The sequence below is a fragment of the Cervus canadensis genome, chromosome 11 (genome assembly GCF_019320065.1).
Source record: "Cervus canadensis isolate Bull #8, Minnesota chromosome 11, ASM1932006v1, whole genome shotgun sequence".
NCBI lineage: Eukaryota > Metazoa > Chordata > Mammalia > Artiodactyla > Cervidae > Cervus > Cervus canadensis.
In genome coordinates this window covers 20,985,302-21,011,556 of record NC_057396.1, presented here as the reverse complement: position 1 = coordinate 21,011,556, position 26,255 = coordinate 20,985,302, and the positions used below count along the sequence as shown (strand labels likewise).

At 48.9% G+C, this 26,255-nt stretch overlaps 1 protein-coding gene across 9 annotated transcripts in view; it reads right to left on the bottom strand.

Annotated features, from left to right (window-relative positions):
* The window catches only part of NCAM1 (neural cell adhesion molecule 1), a 346,079-nt gene that overhangs the window by 6,262 nt on the left and 313,562 nt on the right, over positions 1–26,255 (bottom strand). For 4 of the 9 annotated variants that reach the window (XM_043481158.1, XM_043481157.1, XM_043481160.1 and 1 more), the window contains 4 exons: positions 16,550–16,674; positions 12,584–12,761; positions 2,069–2,276; positions 160–276 (listed from right to left, as the gene is read on the bottom strand). In XM_043481158.1, the coding sequence (XP_043337093.1) occupies positions 160–276; positions 2,069–2,276; positions 12,584–12,761; positions 16,550–16,674 (628 nt within the window). Of the gene's footprint in view, positions 1–159; positions 277–2,068; positions 2,277–7,660; positions 10,015–12,583; positions 12,765–16,549; positions 16,675–25,188; positions 25,192–26,255 lie in introns of those variants that run through there. The other 5 variants (XM_043481163.1, XM_043481165.1, XM_043481164.1 and 2 more) reach the window with 3 other exon arrangements.

Genomic DNA, 26,255 nt, shown 5'->3' with positions numbered 1-26,255 from the left:
GAGGAGAGTGGGGTCAGGCATTCCTAGCCCAGGACTCCAGAATTCTAGCCGGTGATGCCGGGCCCGGAGCCGCGGGCGGGAAGTGCGGAGGTGTGGGTAGGGCGCTGAGGTGGGTGTGGGGTTCTGCCAGGGGGGGCCCGGCCCCACCCGCCCACGTACTCGGGCTCCGTCAGCGGCGTGGTCTCGTTGGGCTCCGTGTGTTTCCCTCCGTCGTGGTTCGGGGTCCGCTCCTCCTCCGTTCGCACCTCCACGATGGGCTCCTTGGACTCGTCTTTCCTGTGGAGAGAGCGCTGCTGGTTCCATCCCGGGGAGCTGGGGGAGGCAGGGGGCTCCCAGGGAAGCCAGCCACACTCGGGTACCTGCGCACAGCCCCAGGCTGGCGGGGGTGCGGTGCATCCAGAGCCAGAGCCCAGGGCTGTATCTCAGCCCCTGTTCCTGCCAGCTGCGTGACCCTGGGCACCTCACCTGCTCACCTATGCCTGTGTCCTCACCTGCTCACCCATGCCTGTGTCCTCACCTGTAAATGCGGCAAGTACAGTCTCTACTTGCCTAGATGTTATGAACATTAACTGAGACAATGAATATAAAGTACTGAGGAAAGCACCTGTCACGGATTAGTGCTCAAGTCATCTATGTGTGTATACACGGTAAATACATATATGCATACCTATGTGTACATGTAAGAATGAACAAGTATATCATGTACGTACACGTGTAAGTATATATAAGTATACACAAGTCTATGATGCATGTATATATATAAGTATACATAAGTATGTGCATATTTAAGTATATGTACATATATATACATTAGGTAAAAATGTACATGAACACCTGAGTATATACATGTATATGATACATATATAAGTATATGTATATGTAAGTTTGCACATGTACCTATATTTGTAAGTATATGTAAACATGCACACATATATGTATATGTAAGTATGTACATGAATATGATATATGTATAAGAATGTGCACATGTAAGTACACACATGTATACATGTGTGTGTCTACCTGTATGGACTTCCATGGTGGCACAATGGTAAAGAATCCCCCTGCCAATGCAGGAGACTCGGGTTCAATCCCTGGGTTGGTAAGATTCCCTGGAGAAGGGAATGGCAACCCACTCCAGTGTTCTTGCCTGGAGAATCCCCCACAGAGGAGCCTGGTGGGCCACAGTCCACGGGGTCGCAAAATAGTTGGACATGACTCAACTTCCTAAGAGACTAAACAACAACAATGTATGCGTATATGATGCATGTACATGCACATGCTGTAGTACATGTATGTGATGTATATGTATGCAAGTACAAACACATATGTGTATGAGTAAGCATGTATATTGGAGAAGGCAATGGCAACCCACTCCAGTACTCCTGCCTGGAAAACCCCATGGACGGAGGAGCCTAGTAGGCTGCCGTCTATGGGGCTGCACAGAGTTGGACACGACTGAAGTGACTTAGCAGCAGCAAGCATGTATATGATGCATGTAATAGTATATGTGTATGTACACGTATGTGTATACACAGTGCCTGGCATGGGGTGGTGCTAACAACCTATTGCCTTGCTCTGTCCTTTCTGACCTTGCTCTGGCTCAGCCCTGCCTGCCGACAGTCTGTGAAGGTTCCTCTATTTGGCTCAAGATCTGTTTCTCCAGAGATGCTGGAGCACAGCTTCTGTCTGGATCATCCTCCAGGAGGACAGGCATTTTCATCTGTTTTGCTCACTGCGTTCCCTAGCACTTGGCGACGGCGCCATGCCCACAGCAGCTGTTGCTCCGTAAATATCTGGTGAGTGACGGAGGCATGGATGGCGGCAAGGCAAGTGGGTCTCTCCACGGCAGCTCCCCTCCAGGCTAGGCTCTGACCACACCCCTCATTTTGATTTACATAGGGAATCTCTATGAGATTCTAGATGTGGGGTTGGGTTCAGGTGTCTGCCTTTAACATTTCTCTAAGGCCTCACTTCCCTTGGGGCTTGTAATGGGAAGGCTGAGGTGGCTCCCTGATGGGGGCCCCGGCCTGGGTGCTTAGCAGTGGCGGGGGGGCAGGTCTGCACTCACGAGAAGGCGGCTTTGCCCTCCTCCATGTCCTTGCCCTTGGCTCCGGGCCCGGCTTTGCCACACAGGTTGACGGCGATGCACATGAGCAGGCCACACTTGTTCAGGAAGTAGCAGGTGACGTCCACGGCCACCAGGAGCAGGACGAAGGTCACGACAAGGATGCCCACGATGGCGCCAGTGCTCAGGCCCGAGGTGGGGCTGCCGTTGGCTTGGGTGGGAGGGAGAGAGGGATGGGGGTGGTTAGTACCTGCAGATGCAAACCCGGACCTGCAGAGCAACAGCCCTGGGGGTGGGGTGGAGCCCGCTGGACGGCCACAGCATTTGTGTCGAGAATGCCACCATCCCTGGGCCTTTTGGGGGTTGAGACATCAGGGTCTCTTCCTATCTTCAAGACAGAGGAATGGCAGCCTGCTCTCAGACCAGGGGACGGGGCACAAGGCAGCCACCAGCCCGGACAGGAGCCCAGACTCGCACCATGTCTCCGCCTCTGGTCTCAGCCTGCACTCGGCTGGTCTCCCCGGGAGCCCTGGGAGCTGCCCGGGACAGGGTCCCAGATAGGGGCAGAGGGTCTCAGATGGGGGAGTGGAGGGTCCCCAGGGCTCCTTTTGGGCTTGTGGGGATGTCGGGGACAAGATGCCCCATGCCTTCCTGCTCTTTAGGAATTGCTCCAGAGGATCTTGACTTTGGACCACACCTTCCTTCACTGCACTAGGAAGATGGATGAAGCCCCCCTGCTCTGGAGACATGGGGGTCTCCCCAGGCCCACTGGGAAAGGTAGAAGGTCTGGGAATACTCACCATCTGGGAGCCAGGCCCGCTTAGATTAGACTTCTGGAAACCCAGCAGACTCACCCAGAGATACACTCCCGCAAAGGCAGGCTCACTCACACGGGACACGTGCCCACCACAAGACAAACGCACCGTCTCACATTCGAGCAATGCCCAGCATCCCTGCTCTGACTGGACCCACTCGAATGACCACCTCTGTGTCTTACTCCCTGGTGTCCCCCTAGAATCCTCCAGGGCCCTGGGCTACTCGTGGTGTCACAGAAGGACCCCAGGCTCAGCTCCAGAGCACCTCCTCTGGTTCGTGCTAGGTGCCTGCAGTGAACCCCGGATTGCCTGGGGGTTCCCACCAGCTTCAGAAAGGCAGAGGCTGTGCTGGGGGGAAGCAAGGGCCCATGCAGAGCTCTGTGGAAGCCAGTGTGGAACCATGGCCTCAGACTGAAAAGTCTGTTTCACTTTCCTCTTCTGGGAGGACAGGGTTCCAGAAGGACAGCAGCGTCATCCCACCACCAGACCTTGTCTGAAGCTTCCTGTGTCCTCCAGACCCACTGGGATGACCCGTCTGTGGACTGGAGGCAGGAACTGTGGCCAACACAACCTGGGTCTCCCTGGGCCTTTGCCTGGGGGGCTGCCGGCCACATCACATGCCAGTTCACGGAAGGAACAGGTAATCCAGGGTGACGGAGATGGAACACATCCTCTTTCTGCACATGGTCTGTGTTCCTGGGTCTGTGTTCCTGTGCCCCAGAGCCCTGCTCAGGCACGGTGGGGCTCCTTCAACAGCTGTCCCATCCTGATGGTCCTTATTTCTAACTTCAATTCAGGGTCTGGGCCACTGGCCAAGCAGCTAAGAGACGACCACTGACAACCTACTTTCTGCACCAGAGGAGCCGCCTAGGATCTTGAATATTTTGGCCTCCTTTGCTTCCCAGCCCCTCGCCAGGCTCTCCCACTGGCCCCTTTCAACCCAGGACTGAAGACATGGCCTATTTCTCAGGAAGACCCGAGTCTGGCGACCACCTCCACACTCAGGGCACCCGGCTCTGGTCACTCTGTCTCTAGGCTTCAGCAGCAGGAAATCGACCATGGGTCCCTACGGTCAGCTAGAGCTGATCTCCCCAGCACCACACCGTCCACTCTACCTCTCCAAGGTGCTCACACATCCACACACAAAAGGAAAGAAACAGCAATGCAGGCCTTGCTGGTCTTCAGAATCCCAAAGCTGCTTCCCCGAACAAGAAGAAATACGGCCTCGGGTTTCCTCCCCACCCCGTGACTCAGGGCTGGAGCCCACTGTGGTTTCCTGACCTCTGTACCCAATAGGTGTTAACTGTCTACTTCCTGCAGAAGGAGCCTAAGGTATTACTGCAGGGAAAGAATGTCTGTACTTTTGGACTCAAAGCCCCTAACACCATGTTCTGAGGTTGATACATAAATATAGTTTTAGGGGACTAGTCACGTCTCTAAGGAAGGAAAACAAACCACCGCAAAGTGGTCTGTGTGGGAGAGGCAGCCATTATCCACCCATGCCCTGGGCTCGGCAGACCCTCTGGAGGGCTGCATGGCTTGGAAGGCCAAGGCCAACATCACGAGACGTTTGGGGAAGGGCCAGGAGGACAATAAGACTGACATAAAACAGAAGGCAGGGCAAGAGGTCTTCCCTCTCAATTGACATAAGATTCAAATTGCTTTCCCTGGTCTAATAGGTCCCATACATGCAGTAGACTCTCCCACGCCTCTGACCATCATAACTCAGGGCACTTTCTACCCATATCTACCACATTACTCTGTTTTATCCCCTTCTTGACTTTCCAGGTGACTTAGTGGTAAGGAATCTGCCTGTAATTCAGGAGACGTGGGTTCAATCCCTGGGTCAGGAAGATTCCCCTGGAGAAAGAAATGGCAACCTACTCCAATATTCTTGCCTGGAAAATCCCATGAACAGAGGAGCCTGCTGGGCTACAGTCCATGGGGTCACAAAAAGTTTCAGACACAGCGACCAAACAACTATTTAGTGACTAAACAACAATTCCCTTCTTACTACTATTTCCATCTGCCATTTTCTGTTCATTGACATGAACAGATTTTTTTTTTTTTTTTTTTTTTTGCCACACCGTGCAGCATGCAGAATCCTGGTTCCTGGACCAAGGATTGAACCCACACTCCCTGCAGTGGAAGTGCTGAGTCTTAACCAATGGACGACCAGGGAAATCCCCATTGATGTGCTTTTTATGTGGCTGCCCCACCCTCTAGAATATCCTAGCAGGCATATTTGTCTCTGAGTATCTCGTCTCCCTGGAAAGTAACACAACTCAACCTACAAGAAATGTTTACAGAATATTTGCTGCACAAATGAGCAGTGTTTAGCCTTGGAGATGAGAACTCTGCCTCTAAATACTTAAAGATATGTCACGAAAAGGAAGAGGTAGTCTCAACCTGGGCCCCCAGTGGATGGAAACGAAGCAGGTGGCAGGCAAACTTCAGCTCATATGAGAAAGAACTAGCAAATAAGAGGTCTTCAGACATGGTATGAGCTGCCTCGGAAGATGAGCTCCCTGTTGCCAGAGGCATTAAGCAGAGGCTGGAAGACCCCCTGGTCAGGATGCTATATCGCTCTGGCTGAGGTTCCCGCACTGGGCAGGGCCTGGGATAGGAGATGTTTTCAAGCCCTCTTTAACTCTAAGAGCCTGTCATTGCATGCTAGATGTCCTACAGTTCCCAGCAAAGGACGCTTCTCCTGCTAAGTTGCTTCAGTTGTGTCTGACGGACTGTAGCCCACCAGGCTCCTCTATCCAGGGGGATTCTTTAGCAAGAATACTGGAGTGGGTTGTCAAGCCCTCCTCCAGGGGATCTTCCCTAGCCAGGGATCAAACCTGTCTCTTATGTTTCCTGCATTGGCAGGTGGGTTCTTTATGACTGGCACCACCTGGGAAGGCCCCCAGCACAGGATATAGGTTCCTTAATGTCCATTTCCTCCACAGTGTGTACCAAGTGGGACTTTTTCCTGTAAGACCGTAACACTTAGTCGGGCCTATCTTTATTCACAGATTCTTGTGATTTTTATCTCTAGTTGAAAAATAAATACCTTTTAGCATAATGTTTCTCCGCTTGCAGCAAAATTCCTGGGGTGCTTTGTGAAGAATTCAGATTCGGGGGTTCACCCATTCTAGGAAATCAGAATCTCTGGGGTGAGTGAGGCTCAGGCTCAGGATTTGATCAAGCATCCCAGTGATTCTTATGCAACTAAGAGCTTGAGGACCACTGTTTTCTAGGTTTTTCTCATCCTTGCATTACGATGAGTAACAGTTGTTCCTATGACTCACCACTCAAGGATGAGCTGTGTAATCTTACCTGGTAGCCTTGACATTACTGATGCATTTGAAGGATGGAAAGAGAGCAAAGACTTATCCCCAAGGGATCACTCACTTTACCACTAAGAATCTAGACTTACAGAGGAAGTGAGGTGTCCCTCAAGCTGAAGAAAGGGTATGTGGTGCTTTTGCAAAAAAATGTAAATAAAGGCACCTTTTTGTTGTTTTAGTCACTAAGTTGTGTCTGGCTCTTTTCAACCCCATGGACTACAGCCTGCCAGGCTCCTCTGTCTGTGGGATTTCCCAGATGAGAATATTGGAGTGAGTTGCCTTGCCTTACTCCAGGGGATTTTCCCAACCCAGAGGTAGAGCCTGAGTCCCTCCCTTACATTCGCCTGCATTGGCAGGTGGAATATTTACTACTGTGCAACATGGCAAGCAAATAAAAGACAAACTGGGAATGGAAATGAAAGAGTATCCAAGTCAAGCCAACATTCATTACCTCTCAGTGGCCTTTACAGAATTGTTCAGTTCAGGAAACCAGAAGGACAAAGGTTATCTCCTGCATATTGCTTAACATTTTACAAAAGGAAAAAGAAAACAACTTCTGAGGTCTTTGCTTGACCTTCCCCTGACCTCTCTGCATACAAAGAGTGCCTCTGGGGAGCAATTTCTCCACAACCTCTGGGCTCTGAGCTGCCCTGAACCTTGAGGCTATGATCTAGGGCTGCTCAGCAGCTGTGGTTCCTGGCCTGGGGGGCATCGGCTTGCCCAAGACTGAGACGTCCATGTGCCCACGCTCTTAAATGCCGCAAAATGAGAAGGCAGTCTCAGCCCTGGCAGATGACCCTGGGGCCGCAGCCACTGTGCCCCAGGACGGCAGTGCAGAAAGACGTGCCTGTCTCCCTCCTCTGACTCTCGGGACCATTGAGCTGAGGTTCCGGTTCCCTCCTGAACACCTTACTTGTCTGCTTGTTCCTTCCTGGAGTCTGCTGAACAGATGGCTAGGTCTCGGGGCTTTGAGGAGGCATCCAACTAAGTGTGATTATAAACAGAGTAGGGTCTGCAAATGAACACCTTCTCTCCGATTCTCTCTGTCACCAGGTCACTCTGTGCAGCCTTTGATATGAAGTTGTAAAGGGAGACGTGAAATCGGGAGAACGTGCAACAGAGTCATGTATCTGGTGGCTCAGAGCGTGCCTCTGACCCCAAGGTGACCTTCTCGGCTCTGCAAGGACACTTTCCCCTCCCCGTCTCCTAGGGGAAAGTCCAAGGAGGCAAGACCCCACACAGCAGCTCTGACTTAGGAGAGCTAAGAGAACCCAGCAGGGAAAAGCGACTCCAGCGGCTAGACATCCACTCAGCGGGCTGCAAGTCTGGGGTCCCATTTAAAGGGTTCTCTGGGGATCAAAGTAATCCGTGGGGCCCTGTGAGTGGAGGTGAAGGACTCTGGCAGGATACACCATTATCAAATAAAATCCAAACACGCTGGTGAGTTCACATGAACTGTTATTTCCTTTAATAATGCAAAGGTGTAAACTTCATCAAGGCCTTGCTGATTATCTGCACAACAATGTTAGCATTCTTATTAGTAGAAAAACGTGATCCAAACCTGCCATATAAATACTCCAAAAATGAGGAGAGAAGCCCTGCAGCGTGTGGAGCGTGGGCAGCGCTGAGCCGGGGCGGGAGTGGCTGAGCGGGGTGGTGAGCGTGCCCTCCTGCAGAGGGAGCCGTCTCAGGGGCTGGGGGCCGCGGCCACCGTGAGAGAACTCAGCGTCTGGTGGGGTGGGTGTGCCCAAATGCTGCCCCCCGAAGGGCATTCCTTACAAACCATGAACCTGTAAGAATGGGCCCAATGCAAGGATGCCGGAGTTGCTTCAGCTGGGGTCTGTCTGGCCCAGATGAGCTGAGGGGACAGGTTCATGGACGTCAGGCTTTCCCACACTTTGGGCCAGATCCCTGCAGTCCCTTCAGAAACACTGGCTTGGGCCCTCACCTATGGGACTGGGATGGGCCCTCCTGGGTGAATATATGACTTCCGCCCAAGAGGATATCAAGAGCAGGAGCCAGTGACGGGCCACTGTGTGAGGATCACCTCGTCCTCCTTTGCCCTCCGGATGGCGCTGGATTCTACGCTGGGCCTAGAGGCACACGGGCCTCTTTGCAATCCTCTCCTTGTGCCTAAGAGCCGTGTCTGCTCCTGCTGCCCCGGTGGGACTGGAGGTGGAGGACCCCAGGGGAGAGGTTTGTGGTGGGGCTGCAGGCCGACGGGGCTGGGGCGAGAGGCGCTGCCCGGCCTCGCTGATGGGCAGTGTGGGGCCTCCGGTGTCTGCACGTGACCCTCTAAACTGCCAGCGCCAAGGACACGGGCCTGTTTGTGCCCAGCGACTCGGGCAGCATCGCCCCGAAGATCATAGGCTCACAGTTGGCTTCCCAAAGGGAAAGGCTAGTCTTCAAACGTTAAAAAACAACAGAACTGAAAAATAAAGGAACCAAACAGAACAAAAACCAAACTTCTGTGGAGATGCTCAGAGATGAGATACGTGGAATGGTATGTGACCACAAGAAGGACCCCCGAGCACAGACACGGATGCTACGACTGGACTGGTGTCTCCACGGGGACTGTAATGAACACGCCCCACTTCCTCTCGTGGGCACGTGGGGGATGGGGTGTACCCCCAACAACAGGAGCAGCTGGCTCCTACCAAAATTTGAAACTTGTCACTGAAGCCACTGACCGATGGGGTGGTGATGGGGTGGGCTTAGCGACACTCTGGAAATGGGACAGGCTTGCTGAGTTCTGATTCACTGATGCGCAGGGCTGGCCCCGCCTTCAGCTCTGCTGAGCATGTGTGGGGAGGGGCTGCGACTCAGGCCAGGTTCACAGCGGATGCTTCCGATGTGGGGGCCTGATGCTTAGGCAGTAGGGTGGGTCACAGCTGGACCACATCCGCCGAGACACGAGGTCCGGGGCTGATCTTTAGCCGGGCAGCAGGAGTCACCCCAAATGGGAGACACGACCTTCCAGAGCCCACAGGTGTTGGGCACATCCTAAAGAGTGTCAGGTGCTGGTTATAATACCAGGACCAAAGCGCCTCCCAGAATGCTGGATCAGCCCCAGAAAATACCTGATTAAATCGGAGTTCGTCCACTGCCTGGGCAACAGGGTGACTGAACTGTGCCCATCTGATCAGCAAAATGCTCTGGTGGATTGCAGTGGGCTTACCACGGGCACTGGATGTAAGCAAAGCCAACGACTCACTGAAGGGCAGAGGAGGCACACAGGGTTAGAGTGGGCACTCGGGGTGGTCTTAACTGTCGGACGCAAGCACTAGATGGTACCTAGAAACCTTGCCCTGCTACATCATCTTCAGGTAAGAACCAAAAATGCGACCAGTAGCAGACGTGTAAAGACTTGTCTGTAAGTTTTTACGGACAAGGTTTTTACGTGTAAAAACCTAGCGTAATGGTTTTTATATATACAGAGTCTAAAGAAAAGAGCTCGCAACATTTTTATACTCTATGAAAAAAAGGGCAAACTCCGTATGAAGTGGCGCAAACGTATCTGTGGGTGGGAATAATATGTCTGGAGGTCCAGCTTGTTTTCAATTGCCAAACCTTCCTCTTCCACAGAGAGCTTGTTGGCGTGGCCATGGCAGTCCTGACAGATTCTTCCAAAGCGGTGTGGGGGGAGGCACTGATCATTCTCATAGGAACTGGGCTTTTTAAGCAAATTTAGATTTTTGTGTGTGTGTGTGTTCAAGTTCCTAACAGAGCAAGAGAAGAGTCACTGCAGAGAAAAGCAATGAGACAAAGGTGTAGGATGCGGAGGAGCCTCCCAAGGTCGCTGCAGGTGCCAAGCAATGGGTCCCCAGAGAGAATGTGGTTGTTTAAAAACAAATGTGGCAGTGGGGATGTCCCAGTGACGTCCAAGGTGGTATGTGCGACGACAGACACAGGAAGGGAGGGGGGAGGAGGAAAGAGGAGGAAGAGACAGAAACAGAGAAAAAAAAAATAGATAAAAAGAAAAAAAATTAGGTCAAATACAGAGAACGCAAGAATCCAAGGTTAATTCAACTTTGTAAATTAAGCTGACAAAGGTTAGAGGACTGAGTTCAGTGCGGTATTATCACCATAAGGCCAGTTCCACAGCTCAGCAAGGCCACAAGCAGCACAGCAGGGTGAATTTGGGGGTTAGGGGTCAGCGAGCAAATGAAATTCAAGTGAGAGAACAGAAGCCTCCACGGTCAAGTATAGGAGTCTGATTAGGAAAGTGTTACCTTTGATAAGGGAGGTCTCTAAGGTACAGTCAGGAGCCTTCGGGTCTAGAGCTTTTGACACGTGGGGACAGAGATGTATCTGATCACTGTACTATGGGAAACAAACTGAACACCGGGACGGGGCTGACTTCTCAGCAAAACATCGGCCTCTTCTTCCTGCAGCACAAGCCCACCCCACGCCTGGCAGTCTTAAAGGGGACCTGGTTCTGCGCCTCTCACCTCCAGCGCCCGCTGACCACAGAATTCCACCATCAATGTACATCTCGTAATTCAGAGGCTTTATCCGCAGGTCCCAGAGAAGTCTTAACCAGGAAAGCTCTTGCTAAGACCCGTGCAGTAGAGCCTGGGGCCCTGGTGGGCGAGGTGAGCAGTCCCTCCTCTCCTTTAACTGGGTACCTGGGAGATTAGCCAGAAGGGCTCTGACCACGCCATGGGCAGGACTCAGGGGGAACTGGTCTCCCCAGAATTTCTGTATCTGAAACACAGTGGCCCCAACTTCTCCACCCCCAGGAGCTGATGCTGCTGGCAGTACCCCATCTGGGGACCCACCCAGCATGTCGGAATCACCGCCTATGGAGTCTTACCCGAGGAAATAGATGCCAGCAGGACTGTTTCACTGCAAAGGAATCACTTGGGCTTCTCACTCCCCCAGCTCCTAAGTGCCCCATAAGAGCCGAGCGGATCTGGACACGCCCACCAGACTGTCGATATCAGGGAAAAACTGACCCAAGAATGCAGAGACAGAAAGGGCAGAGGAAAGACAGGGCACCTCCGTTCGGACAGCCTGCGAAGCAGTGAGGAGAACCATCGCTTGCAGTCACACCCAGATCATCACAGACCATGTGACCAATGCCTGCAGAGACACGCCCGCCCTAGCCTGTGCTGAGGGGTCTCCCTGCCAACACGGAGGGCAGGACCATGGACGCTTCTCATCTATGGCCACCAACTCCCTGGGGGCCTGCACACGTCTCTCAGACACACACACACACACATGTACAACCAAACATCTGGGAATCACACACTGATCTCATTTTTCAGCTGCTCAACTAACCCAGTGCCACACACACAGCCCTTTGTCACTACTGTGACATGTCCCTTCTGGCCTCTCTCCCACTGGGATAAGCGATCATGACCACTGAGCTGAGAGCTAGGGGGCAAGCACTCTGGACAGGACAGACATGACGGCGGCCAAATGAAGGCCACCAGGAGGTTGGGGCATCTTCCTATCAAACTTGGATGCTGCAGAGAGTTTTGGGGGCTCCCTCTACTAAGCTGCAGCTGTGTGTTCTATGCCCACCTCTCCTGCCTGTGGTCAGTATGTGGCTGGTCAGGAAAGCAGAGAGGGACGATGAACATCTCTTTCTGTTCCGTGGGATTTGGTCAATGAGTCTGGCCGTCAGCAGCAAGGTAGCTGGGCCAGAAAGCAGAACTCTCAGTTTATTCCTGCACTTGATTTGGTCCCGGATCCCTAGAGATGGATCTGCATCTCCTGGGAGAGATGCATCTCCCATCCTGGTCTCTAGCAGACTGGACTGCCTTTCACAGATGGGGATTTCCAGCATCTACGTTCTCCACTTGATCTGTTTCAAGTGGCTCCATTTAATCTTTGTGTCAATTGTGAGGCCCTTGGCAGAGAGGATTTTTAACTCACTGGGCACCATCTGTTCGTTCTCTTGGGCTCCCCACAGAAAGGAGATCTGGACCACGGTGGTGCAGGTAAGCAAGCATCAGACAGAAAGCGCTTAAAAACAGGTTCGTGGTCCTTGTATGAAATGGTAGATAGCAGATAAGGTCTCAGAAAAGGATTCTTCCTCAAACAGCATCCAAAGCTTGGCTGGAGCTGGGGCCTTTCCCACCCGAGGGGTTCCCACGGACTGGCTTACCATCAGTCCTCCAAGGCTGATGGAGGACACAGGACCTTCGCCCAGGAAGCTTGCCCAAGCCTTCCTGGGGGTCCAGTCCAGCTCAACCTACTGCATAGCTCCGTACAAAGCAAAACTAAGCTCTGCATGGGCAACCAATCATGAGGATGGCTGTAAGCAAGCAAGTTGTCAGGGCTATTCAGGCACATTAGGAGGTGCGGTGCTTGTGCATTAATTCAAAGCAGGAAACTCACAGAAAGCAGAGGTGTCATACCTGGGATGGCTGTGGGCTGGGCCGAGGTCCTGAACACAAAGTGCGCCGCCTTGGACTTGCCCTGCTGGTTCTCGGCCACCACATAGACCTCGTACTCGGCATTCCAGTCCAGGGACTTGAGCATGACGTGGTCACTGCCAGATGGGAGTCTGATCTCTGGTTTCCACTCGGAGGAGAGCTTCTGGGAGAAACCGGCAAGAAAGATACAAGACACCAGAAAGCTTTAGGTGAAACAGCTGGTGAGACCAGCCAACAGGAGGAATGTAAGGGAGTCACTAAATATTGGGGCAAAATAAATAAAATAAAAACCAGCGGTAGGGCATAGTTTTTATTCTTTAGCAGCTTGAAAAACCTGAAAGTAAATGATCCTGCAGGTCAGAAGGTCAACTTTGGGGGCTTGCAAATAAAAACAGTGGCAGAGTGCCAGTGTGGCATGGGGCCAACCCTTCGATGCCCTGTCTGTCACCTTGAGGGCGTGCAGGGACCCAGGCTACACTCTGGAATGGTGGGCACATGTCCTAGGGATGCATGTGTGCTCAGCCACTCAGTCGTGTCTGACTCTTTGCGACCCTATGGAGCCTCCCAGGCTCCTCTGTCCATGGGATTCTCCAGGCAAGAATACTGGAGTGGACTGCCATGCCCTTCTCCAGGGGATCTTCCTGACCCAGGGATCGAACCTGAGGTTCTTAGGCCTCCTCCACTGGCAGGCGGGAAGCCCCATCCTAAGGGTGACCTAGAGGATAATCCGACAACTGTGATTCTTGTCCTGTTTTAGAATGTGGGTCACACTCAGGTGTGTGCTCACCTGCCTGACATGGGAACACAGCACAGATTCCACTTTTATGAAGAGCATTAAAAACTATCAGTTATGGAGCACCCGCTGCATACCAGGGCCTGGACTGAAGGCTTTCTACACATTTTCTCACTGCATCCCTACGACAAAACGTGCGAGGGCTTTGGCCAGGTCCTTACTAAAGCTGACGATGGGGAAGGGGGAGAGAGAACAGGTGACTTCCCAAAACCACAGAGGCAATCGAGCTGCGGGCAAGTGCCTCTGGGCCCAAGTGGGGATGTATCCTCTCACAGGAGGGAGCGGGACACACACACCCGCAGGGAACAGGGTTTCTCTGTTCCATGCAGCGTGACCTGGCCTCTGAGACTGCAGCTGGAGGTGTTGCAGGTGTTGCTGGGGGTGTGGCTGTCAGGTCCAAGGCAGGGGCGCCTGCAGTGGCCAGCAGAGCACTCCCAGGACACAATTTCCGGCGCAAAGCTGGAGTTAGAGGGGACCCCCTTTCCGCGAACGTTCTTTCCAGTCCTATCCTACACATTTGCCGGTGAATTTGTTCTGGGTGGGAGGGCTTGACACACGTCTGCTGGATGATGGGCTGCTCCTGAGAAGAGCAGAACATGCTAGCAGTGTCCTCTGGAAGGTGAGCTAGCCTTTGGCTGAGGCTGGAGGAAGTTACATTACAGGAAAGCCAGCCATCTTCCAGGCAAAATGCTTCGTACCAGCCACAGAAATGCCTTTAGGGTCATGTTAGCACACGTGTCGTGGCCACGATAGTGTGGGGAAGATGCTGGAAGTGGGACTCATAACCTCTGAGTCTAACAGAAAGCCAGGTTACCTGCCTAAGGCTCTAAGTTAGTTCCTGAGAGAGTGAGCACGCGTCCCGTTTTAATGTAAAAACAAAGAAATTCAGCTGTTTGTCTTTTGTCCTCTTTCTCTGAAAGGCTTCTTTCCTTGGCTAACATCATTGCGAAAGAGACAGCCAGAATATAAAGCAGATATTATGTTACATAATAAATATTAATAATGTATAATAATTAAAATATTTAGCAACAATTGGGATTTTGAGGTGAAAGAGAGAGGATGGTTAACGTCAAAGCCTAACACATCCCAGCGTTTTGCCCCGGCTGTCTTTTTAAAGCAGACCTGCCCGGTACTGCCAAAATGACCCTTCTGGAACATTGACATCTGATGGGACCTTGTATGGAAGTGTTTCCTGGCCCAGCCTGCATGGTAGCAGTGGCTATTACAATGACCAAGTATAGGGTTTCCCCAGTGTCAGGCATGTTTCAGGTTCTTTGCTTGCACTGTAACCAAGCTTTACAACAACTCGATAAGCTATCCCCATTTTACCAATGGAGAAATGGAGGTGATGGACCACTGGGTGACCTACTTGGGGCACAGGCTACTAAGTGATAAGGCTGGAATTGGATTCCTTGTCTGTCTGGGCCACATCAGCCCAACAAGTGCCAGAGGCATCCCCCCACCACACTGTCCCCTTCCAGCGGCTTCCATGGGGCCACCTGCTCGGTCCTTGTATCCTATTCCACATCTAGGACATCACAGGGACCTCTCAGCCAGTGATGCCTCTGGGCCGGGCCTTACAGAAGTCAACTGAGGCTCCTCCCCCAGGTCAGGCTCCAACCCGGCCTTGCAATAAAGTCGGAGGGGGCTGAGTGACTGACAGGCGGCCCAGCAGCTGGGACGTGTTCCCAGGGTGCGGTTGGGGGGAGAGCTGCACTGACTCTCTGCAAACCTAAACAGGTTAGGGCTCCCACGGTGCTTCCGTGGGGGCTGATCAAAAGGCAGAGAGGGAGTTAAGTCAAACTTTTTGGAAAAAGCCTTTCTTGGGTGCTATTTGAAGAAAGAAAACTCCGCTCAGGTTATTTTCTACTGTCAAGAAATCCTAGCAAAAGGCTATTTGCAATGCTCAGATGCTGTCTCTAAATCTCCCAGCAATCAGTTGTGGTTGGCAATGGTCAAGTCTCATTCTAAGACCAAAAAAAAAGAGGGGGTGATTTTCAGTTTGGGCATTGGGGATGAAAGGTGGAATGTCAGAAATCTCTGATGGGCAGTGGGCGAACCAGGAAGAGAAAAGGCTAGGGCCAAGCTCACAGGTAGCGGCACAACCACAGGTCAGGTGGGCTACACTAGTGTGGGGGGAAAGTGAGGGAAGGAGACGGTTCAGGAGCTAAGGCAGCCCAGGCCAGGGGGCTTAGACCCCCGTCTCTTCAGTCACACAGACCTGGATTCAAACCCTGGCTGCCTGACTGTGAGACATGCGGTCACTAACTGCATAAACCTCACTCACTTTCTCTGTAAAGTGAGGATAACTGTTGAGATCAACTTTATACAGTTCTTGGGGGGAGAAAATGCATGTGATCATGGGCCCGCATGCTTGGCCCATAACACATTTTATCCAAGTGTGATCCAAGGTTTTCAGTATGCTATTTGCAAAAAAGTACTGAATGATGGCAAAATAATTTTGTAGGAAAACCTAGGAAGCAGAAAATTCAGTCATGGGTGGGTTTATCATTACCAAAATCGTTGCAGAGGTTTTATAATGGTCTCAGTGTGTTTGTCCACTCTATATATAGCACGTGGGTGCATGCATGCTCAGTCATGTCCCACTCTTTGTGACCCCAATGGACTGTGGTCTGCCAGGCTCCTTTGTCCATGGAATTTTCCAGGCAAGAATCCTGGAGCGGGTTGCCATTTCCTTCTCCAGGAGATGTTCCCAACCCAAGGGTTGAACCACCTGTTTCCTGTGCATCTCCTGCATTGCAGGCTGATTGCTTACTGCTGAGCCATGGGGAAGCCCCATATATAGCACAGTGAACTATACTCAATATCATATGGAAAAGAATATAAAAAAGGAATGTATATATGTATAACTGAATCATTTGGCTGTACAGAAGTAATTAACACAACATTGTAAATCAACTATACATCATTTAAAAAAAAAATAGAGAATTGAAAAAAAAGTAAAATGGTCTCAGTGTGGATATGACCTAAAGGCTCCAAGTCAGTCTTGGAATTTAAAACCCTAACCTGGGCCCCTGAGCCACCTGCCAGGCACATGGACTGCCCTGCCCCCTTGCTGTAAAGACACTGTTGGTCCAACAGGGCGGGCGTTAGGGTTGTTGGGTTGCAGGAAACCCGGGAAGGAGGCTGCTCACCGCTCGGTATTTGACCAGGTAATGTCGGATGGGGGAGCCGCCGTCGTCTTGCTTGATCAGCTTCACCTTAATAGAGTTTCCATCCTCTCCCATCTGCCCTTCGAGCTTAGGTGCGCTGGGTTCCCCTGAAACAGCCAGGGAATTCACATGATATTTTCATCCACAAAATGAAAATCCAATCCATCAAAATGAGATGCAGTGATGGAGTGGGACTGGACTCTTGATTTCTCAGCAATTCAGATGGTTAAAAAGCAAAACATGTAAAACTTTGAATTCCAGTTAGATGCCTCAGTCTTAACCCAAACTGAGAACGCCTTTCAGAAATGTTCTGGGAAACCACCCTCCCTCCTAATATAGTCCTTTCACCATTTTAAAGAGAGGATTCTTTTTTTTTTTTTGGTTTGTCTCTTACTGGTGCTTGCATATTCTGTTAGCTGCTCTTACAACTGCAGATTTAACTTTTATAAACCTGGTACATTTTGAGGAACAGCCTGAAATATGGGAAAATGTAGGCATTTAAGGAGAAAACTGACACCCATAAAATAATTTTTCAAAGCAGCCTATTTTTTTTTTTCCCCTGGGATATATGATCCATTCCAGGGGTCTAATTCCTAACAGGAGTGGAATGATGCTGCATTCTTGCGACCAGCTTTTGCATGAATTAAATTTTATGACTGAGATTCATTAAAAAAAAATAACAGGTTTCCAGTTGTGATTAAGTAAAGCATGATTTGCCATAGGCAAGTTTCCTGTAAGTATTCTGCATTTATGGCTCAACTGCCTTGGTGATAATCCTTGGTGCCTTGTATTAATGGAACAATCATTAAAGTCTTTTTGTGAGAAGAGAGAGGGAAAAAATTGTCTTCAGCATTTCTCAACAGAAAAAAGTTGACGTTTCTCTATTTTTTTGCAGTAACACTGTGAATCCGAGGTTGAGAAGAAAGATGAGCTTGTATGTGACCAATTCTGAGGGCTAGGATGGTTCTCCTGTAAGATGCTAATTTATTTTAAGAGAAACTATTTCATTAGTGTATGTTGAAAGCCATGAGATGACAGAACATCTGTTATAAAAAGTTAAAAAGAAGATTTCAAACACTTGGGACCCTGGCACTTCTGGTGGAAACCATCTCTTGTATCTATTTCATGACCTCAGACAGAAGATTTGCAGAGCCTATAAAACAGTTACCTTCTGGGTGGCTGGTCCTGGCTTGTTCTCTGGAAGATAGAATCTCAGACATGGGACAGAAGAGCCGGCAGAGGCTTGTCACCAGGCTTTGGACCTCATCACCCACAAGTATGTTGCTTGGTAAGGCCACCCCACCCACCCAACTCACTCAATTACGCTGGGAACCTCATGATGGCCGAGGGGGCTGCTTTTCCCTTTGAGACCAGGAGGAACCAGAGACAAAACTGATGACAGCCCCCTGCCACTTGGTCTGGAAGGGCCCCTGCACACCTCCTGGAAGCTCAATTAACAGGATTGCAAGGCGCACCTCTACTGGCCATGGGGCTACAAAAAGTGGCAACAGGGAGGCTGTGTAGTCTTAATGTCTGTGGGATAAAGTATTTACAAAAAGTTGTGCTTCTGATTCGCTTCCTTTAATCAGTGACTAAGGAAAAAGAAAAACAAAAAGATAAATGGGCTTCAGATAGACTTGTTCTGTTTTTACACCACTGTCTAGCCACCAGCAGCAATTATTCAGTGGAAAATACTTAGAAATTCTGTTTGGATAATGTCCAGGTGTGCATGCTTTTCAAATTCTTTTGGACCATTATACATCTTAGACAATAATTAATTATGCTTTATGCCCCATCATACATATCCAGTGCTAAAAAAGAGACTCTAAGAGGAGTATATTTTAGAGTAGGGATGGAAGTCTGTGTAGATTCACCAATGCTGAACAATGAAGTAGGAGATGCGGAAGAACATTACAAATTCTACTTTCTCACTGAATTGGGGTGACCACCGCATCCTGGTTAGCTTGTGACTTTCCAGCTGCTAGCACTGCAAGTCCTTTCCCCTGGACAAACCCTTAGTCTCAGGCGAAATGGGATGGTGGTGACCCTGGACTGAATGAAGACTTACATTAATCATAATAACTTTCTGGGTTCAGAATTGCAACACTGACTCTGTGGTTAATGATCTCTTTGCCTGAAGAAGGAGAGGAGGAGGTGGCATCAGTGGCCCTTCCAACACACCCTCCAGGCAAGGACCTGTCCCTCCCCCGAGACCTCCCAGGAAAGGAAAGAGAGATGATTCCACTGGGGCTGCTCGATGCCCTGAAGATCCCTTTAGAACTGAATGCTACGGAGGCCACAGTCGAGCCCAGGGGGTTTACTGCCTTGGCCATCTCACTGCCTCAGTCGCCAGGTTTGCAAAACACCAGACACTCCCAAGGGCTCCTTCTTATTCTGACATCACTGTGACAGTCAGTGTGCTAGGGTGAGCACTCAAGAACACCCTGGCTGCGTTCATGACGCCGTAAAATACAGGGCTCCAAATCTAGGGTGTACAGTCAATTTTAGGGAAATGCGCCCCACGAGAAACAATTCCATATCTCTTTGGCACAAGATTGCCCATTTTTCTACAAGTTAAAAAAAAGTCATTTCAAAAATTCCTGGCTTTGAAAAAACAGACCCTGAAAGTCTTCAAAGATTTGTGAACAAAAATCTCGCCAAGGAAACCTAGTGAAAACCAAAAGCCCTAATGACCTGCTCCTACGTTTGGATTTGTTTCAGAAAAAAATATAGAGGGAATTGCAGAGAAACCACTCAAAACTATATCACGGAACACAATTCTAACATCTACAGGAGTCAGAACACTATAATTTGCCATCATTTTATTTGAGTGACTACCATGGAACTCTGATATGTATTGCTTTCTCATAGAATTCAGGGCATTTTATATCATATCATATCATATCATGTATTTATTTAATTTTTACTTTTTGGCTATACCACACGGCATGAGGGTCTTAGCTCCCCAACCAGGGATCTAATGTGGTTAGATCTAACTGTGCAGTGGAAGCACAGAGTCTTAGCCACTGGACCGACAGGGACATTCCTATATTACATCATTTAGAGTGCTTTAAAGATGATTTATTCATCAAATGCACATTCCGTATCTATTAGGTACCATGTAGTCCATTAGGCATTTGAGTTTCAATGGTGATTAAAACAAGAGTTTGTTTGCTAAAATGAAAAATCTTACTCAATTCTTATTCAATTCTTTGAATGGTGGGGCCCTTGTACAGAAATCTAATTTCTCCTATGACGGTGTTTCTAAAGGAAGATCCTATTGAACTAATATAGAGATTATGACCAACTTTATGGCCATGCAACTTGCTGTCAGGACACACAGATGCAGAAAGAGTGGTATTTGTTTAATCAGTTTCCTTATTCGTCTTCAAATGTTCACTGGGAGCCAATATTTTTAAAGATTAGAAATGGGGTGAAAGAAACGATTTCCTAAGCTCTCTGCAAAGACACTGTTCCAGCCCTGCCTGATGAGGGACGCCAAAGAAACAGGCCTGCATTTAGGAGGCTGGCTGCTTTATTGAACACATCAAGAGAGGAAATTATTTAGAGGGTCTCAACATGCACTCTGTTCCGAGATGGTTGCTCTGATTGAAATCATTATGGGTAATTTCAGCAAAACCAATATTGTAATTATTTGTAAATGTTGGTTTGCAATTCAGCAGCAATCGGCAGGTGGCTCCGAGAAAACCCCTGGGGTTAATTATACCCTCTGAGTTTAGCTTTAACCATGAGTCAAATTTTTTCCCCCAAATATTTTATGTAAAGACTAAAACAGCGGTGTTCGTAAAAATAAACCTTGTCGATAACAAACATAAAATATCAGGCAGTTCTGGTATTTTCTAGAAGAATGCAAATCATGTATGCAAGGGAAAAAAAAAACAAAACAAAAAAGAATGTACCAGAGAGACCACATACAGTCAAAAATATTACTGGCAGGTCCTATAAATTCCCCTTAGAAACCATAATTGAGATGTGTATTTCTGGCCATGCAGATTGTAGGTTCTTCTTTATAATTACGGTGCTACTGGGCCCTAAAATCAGAGTCAGCTTCATGTCTTTCCCCGAGTCAGCAGAAGCCCTGGGATCAGCAAACTACTGCTGGATATCTGAATCCCACAACAAAAATTCTAGCAAGCCCAGGGCCTCTGAACAGCAATTGTGAATTCTGGAAGGAAAACAATATTCTACTTCTCACTCAAAGAGCTCAAGAACCTAGAGTTGTATGTTCTGAATGAAATGCTAATTGGCTGACTGGGCTCCCTGAGACAGACTGGACCTGGGTTGTCTCTTCACCCCTCAGACCCCCACAGGGGCTTCTGAGAAAACCCAATGATGGGCATAAGGCCTGCATGAGAATCTTTTACTATCAAAGAAGATTGCCTGGCATTAAAAATACTGTTTTCTCTTTTATCCTAATGCCTGTTCTCCCTTTCTGATTATTTCTTATATGTGATTTCAAGCTGTTGGTTTTAAGAAGTCCAAAACGTATGATGCAGCTGATTTGATGTGATGCCTATTTGATTTTTTCAACTCAGGAATATTCAAAATTACACCAAGAGGTCAGAAGTTTGAATGGGCCTTAGGGGGATCAGCAAATTATCAAAGGGAATCAGGATTAATTATTAGACCACTAATTCTCCTTCCTCAGACCAACCTCTTAGCCCTAATGTCAAACAGATCAATGTGATCTATGCCACACATAATCCTGGAGCCTCAAAATCTCCCTGATGGCAGCAGACCTGGCCATTCTATTCAGAGGTGGTTTTATTACACCCAAAGAGCAGCCGGCAGCGCATGGGCTGGCATCGATTTGTCTCAAGCACTGCTCCCCCAAATCAGGCCTTCGGAGGAAAGCATTCTTTTCCTCCTGAACACTTTTCTCCTAATTGTCAGGGATTCGCTGCGCTAGTGTGACCTGGCCCTGTGTCATCCTGGTCCCTGGCCCTGAGGAGTGCTGGGGTACAGAACGAGTGGGCATGGGTGTGGTCAGCTCCCTCGTTTCTACAGAGAAAAGATGCTTGGCTCTCTGCGGCCACACTCACAGAGGCACCCAGTCCACAGAGCTCTCCGGCGTGAGTTTTCTCGGGAATTGTCAATGAGCGCTGGGGGCAGGGTGGGGAGGCTTGGCAGTACCGAGGACAAATTAAACAGCAATAAATGAACTCTGACAGACCGAACCACAAAAATACCAAATCCCTTCTCGTGGGTGTCATGAAAACACCAACAGATTAATTGATCAATTATCTTTGTTTCATCATCCTAAAAAGAAAATATGACCACGAAGGTATGGCTTGTGGTTATGGGGCTGATCCAGGCTGAGGAAGTTAAAGACAGAAATAACTGCCATCACCACCAATTAACTCGGCTCCTGCCTCCGAGGCCACAAAGCGGGGTGGGGGTTGTGAACACCTCCAACAGTACTTCATGGACGTTAGGTGAGTTATGAAGAAGTATGAGGCTCCTGGGAGGTTTCAACCCTCCTCCTGGTAAACCCCAGGGAAATGGTCACTTTCCATGGCCCCCTGTCTCTGCCCACGGAATTCAGGCTGATATACGTCACTGACTTGGTCCCTTCACGCTAGCTTTCTACCCTGGTAACCACCAGTGCAGGGAATCCTTGGAAATAAAGGCAATTAGAACAGAACCCCTGGTGAAAAGTCTATGTCGACCTGCCAGAGACCGTGGCAATCCAGACACACAGCTGTAAAAAATAAAGGAGGGGGTGGAAGGGATGGTTAGTGATGTTTTCAATCTAAGAAGGAAGAGTGGGTGTTAAAAGAGTTTAGTTCATCAGAATCAGCATTTCCTAGTACGAGTCAGTGTCAGTAGCTAAAGAAAAAAAGATCATTATAAGTGGGTGGGGAGGGATCCATGCTCAAACATGCTGCACGCGGACGGGAGGGTGGGGAGGGTGCAGGGGGCATCTCATCACACACATGCTGGTGGGGAGGGGAGTCCCATTTACACAGAGTCCTCGGTACTGATGGAGTCACCAGAGGAAGCAGGCCCCGCAGTCACGTGACGCTGTGATATTAGAAATAAACTTTGACATCAGGGGGCTCAAATTTTTGCTTCCAGCAAACCCACGCCTGTGCCTTTGGGCCACGTGTCTGAGCTTCCCTGTCACCGACCCTGCCTGCAGAGTTCTGTGGGCTCAGGGTCCAAGTGGCCCAGGGCTGGTGCTCAATGCCTCTGTTCATCTCTCCTCTTCTGGACGGAAACTGAAGGTACACAGAACATCCAGCATACGTTAAACACATCCTAGGCAATTTGTGGGGGGTGGTGGTGGAGGGTAGTGGACACTGAGTTTAATCATTGGTGGGTGTACCACCTACCCATCACTCACTTAAACCATTTTCATTAGGCCTAACTCACCTGAAAGCCTCACTTAAGCCTAGAGGAACCATCCCTAACTAAGTTTTATTTCTCTCCCCTGAAAATTTTATTTGCTCCAGCCTCTCCATTCCCTTCCATTCTATTACTAAGGGCCATTTCCTGCTGTGTCTTGCTCATCTGAGTAACAGTCCTCTGCCTGCCCCCTTGCAAAAGGCAGAAGAGGGGTGATTTGATGAGGGGGTGATCACACTTTGGAATTCTAGTCTCCCAGTGTTTTAGTACTGGTAACATTTCCTACTGACAGCCAAGACCACAGCTAAGGGTAGCTGAGAGAAACACCTTCAAACATTTCTAGCCTTGCTTAAAATGTCTACAAGAGATAGCTCCTCAGAGGTGTGAATTAGCTTCTATCTTATGCTTCATTCTGAATCACAGCATTGCACAGAAATGACTAAACTTGGGTTTAAAGAAGAAACTAAGGTTTCAATCCAGTTATCGGCTCATACTTCAGCTTCCAGGGACAAGGTTCAGCATCCGAGCAGTCATCTCAAGTCTGAAAAGTGCCTGTCTCCCTTGAAACCACATTTTTGGAGTGGGACTTGGAGTTTAGACAATTGTAGGCTCCCAGTGTTTTTTCTTCTGCCTTAAGATTCACAGATCAAGGTAATTTTTTAAGCTAGGTCCAAGTTCTTAGCATAACAGAGGTTCCCTGACTTGGGGACCACACCTGGGACCATGCATGCGTGCTCAGTTGTGTCTAACTTTTTGAGACCCTGTGGAATATAGACCACCAGGCTCCTCTGTCCATGGGATTTCTCAGGCAAGAATACTGGAGTGGGTTGCCATTTCTTCCTCCAGGGGATCTTCCCGACCCAGGGATCGAACCGGTGTCTCCTGCATTGGCAAGCAGATTCTTTGCCAGAGCCACCTGAGAAGCTTTGGGGACATCCTCCTTTATTTCATATAATGTAAATGCTAAACATCCTCTTGTTTGGAAAAGAGGACCCTCCCATCCAAGATCCTGTCCAGGAGTCTGGCTGTAAATGGGACTGACTTGGGGCTCTGTGGCCATGCCCAGAGAGCTGAAGTCCTCACAGGGGGCAGTGTGCAGGGTGCGGGGTGCCACATACAGGGTTCACACACGCGGGGCGCACGGGACACAGGGCAGACCAGGGACAGAGCACATGCAAGACGAGCGGCCGATGGTTTTGTCCGTGTGGATGTCGCCCAATGAGCTCTCCGAGAAGCGAGGTCGCTGGGGACCCCTCGCATGCACGGGCACCCTGGGGGGTTACTGGTGTTAGTCTTGCTTTCGTGACCACTGCAGCCGGTATGTGTCTCGGGTTGTGATGTGAAGTACAAATTTCCAGTTAGGAGGGGATGGCACGCACGTGACTCCCAGGGCAGGTGTGAATGGGTGTTTGATTTTACTCAGGGGGAGCTGTGAGCAGAGGCTTCATTTTCCCGTCATGGTAAGCGAGAAATGCTTCCACAGGATTGTGACAGTCACAATATTAACGAATTACTTTGTCACTCCTTTGAGCTTAATTAGGCTATAAGTTTATCTCCTTTGCTGCAAGGGTCAATGGTGTACTTTTGGATTACACGGCGATCATCAGTCATGGTAATTGTTAAATGACTTTTGCTTTGATTTTTCTTTCCTCCTGCCTGGGGCGGGTGGCAGGTCACTTACAAAGTGATACCTTGGCCATTACAGCTAAACTGCTCTAATTCCAAATTCTTAAATCTCTCATTTCAGAAAGTCCTCAATCTGCATGAATTTTACGAAACACTCTCACTGGTTTTGAGCAAATACAACCTTTGTGATGGACACATTTCTCTCTGTAGGTGTTCAATGTTATATTTTCATGGAAATGTGACATTTTATAACAAGTGTGCTTTGGAGTACTACTGGATTAAGTGAGATAACCATGTTATAAAGCTCACTTACAACACTGCTTTCTGGGAAATAAAGTTTATGAACTATCTGGTAAAAATTCAAGGGTGCAAATTCGGCTGTGGTTAAAGTGATTTTACTGTAGCCAGACTTCTTGAAGCAAAACATTAAATTGAAGGCTGTCTTGGTATCAAAGTGTCATCATAAAGGCTCCAAAGGTTGATGAATTTTGGACGTGCACTGAGAACAAGAGGAAATCTCTCAAATGAATTCGCTTAGGAAATCCGAGACAGGAAGAAACGAGTGGGCCCTACGTGCCAGGCTGTGGTCCCAGATTTATTTCATGATTCAGAACAAAGAGTTTTACCTTCTGTTCACCAGCGTGGACGACATCATCAGCATCATGCAAGCCACATGACAAAGTCACATGATACGCACGCACATGATTGGTTGAAAGGAAAGTGGAGGAGGTCACATGGAAGATACAAAAAAATTAAAAACTGATGTAAACAATGGGCAGGGAGAAAAATCAACAACAAAATCACAGACTAAATAAAAGGAGAAATTAAATTAAATTAGCAGCATATATAGGAAACATTGGGAGGGCAGTAAAACTGCCCAGAAATAGAAGACTAATAAATCATAAAGAGCATTTGGTTAACAACACCGATAAGCATTAGATACAGCTGCAACACTGCATATTAATACCACATCAAGGAGCATGGACACTTGTTTTGAAATGGGGAGTTGTCTCTGTCAGGACCCGGATGCCAAAGTCAATCCAGGAGACTGTTGAAGGAGAAGAAAAAGGCAAGTTATTCTTCACAGAGTCCAGAAATGTCTCGGCATCCTTGGGAAGCAAGGGCAATGAAACAGAACATGGTCATGGAGGAAGAGTCCCATGATTGGGTGCCCTGGAAGAATAAAATATCATATTACATTAAGAAAAGTCATTTCATGTTTCCTTTAGAGCAACGAGGAGGGGGTGTGGACCGAGTGAGGTCTGCTGGGTGCAGGCAGAGAAGGTGGCCAGGAATCTCAACTTACTTCTCTATTCATCTACTCAGGTTATCCAAGGGCCGCCATGACATACCCCAATCAAGACACATCCCAAAGGGGGGGCCGCTAGTTTGTTCTCAATATCTGTGAGTCTGCTTCTTTTTTGCTATATTCACTAGTTTGCTATATTTTTTTAGATTCTACATATATGTAACATCATACAGTATTTGTCCTTCTCTGTCTGATTTATTTCACTTAGCATAAGGGTTACCAGTGAGGAAGAAGTATAAACTATTTGGTTTAAAACAAGCCACAAGGATATATTGTAAAACACTGGGAATATAGCTAATATTTTATGATAACTACAAATGGAGTATAACCTTTAAAACTGTGAATCATTCTATTGTACACCTGTAACTTACAATATTGTACAGC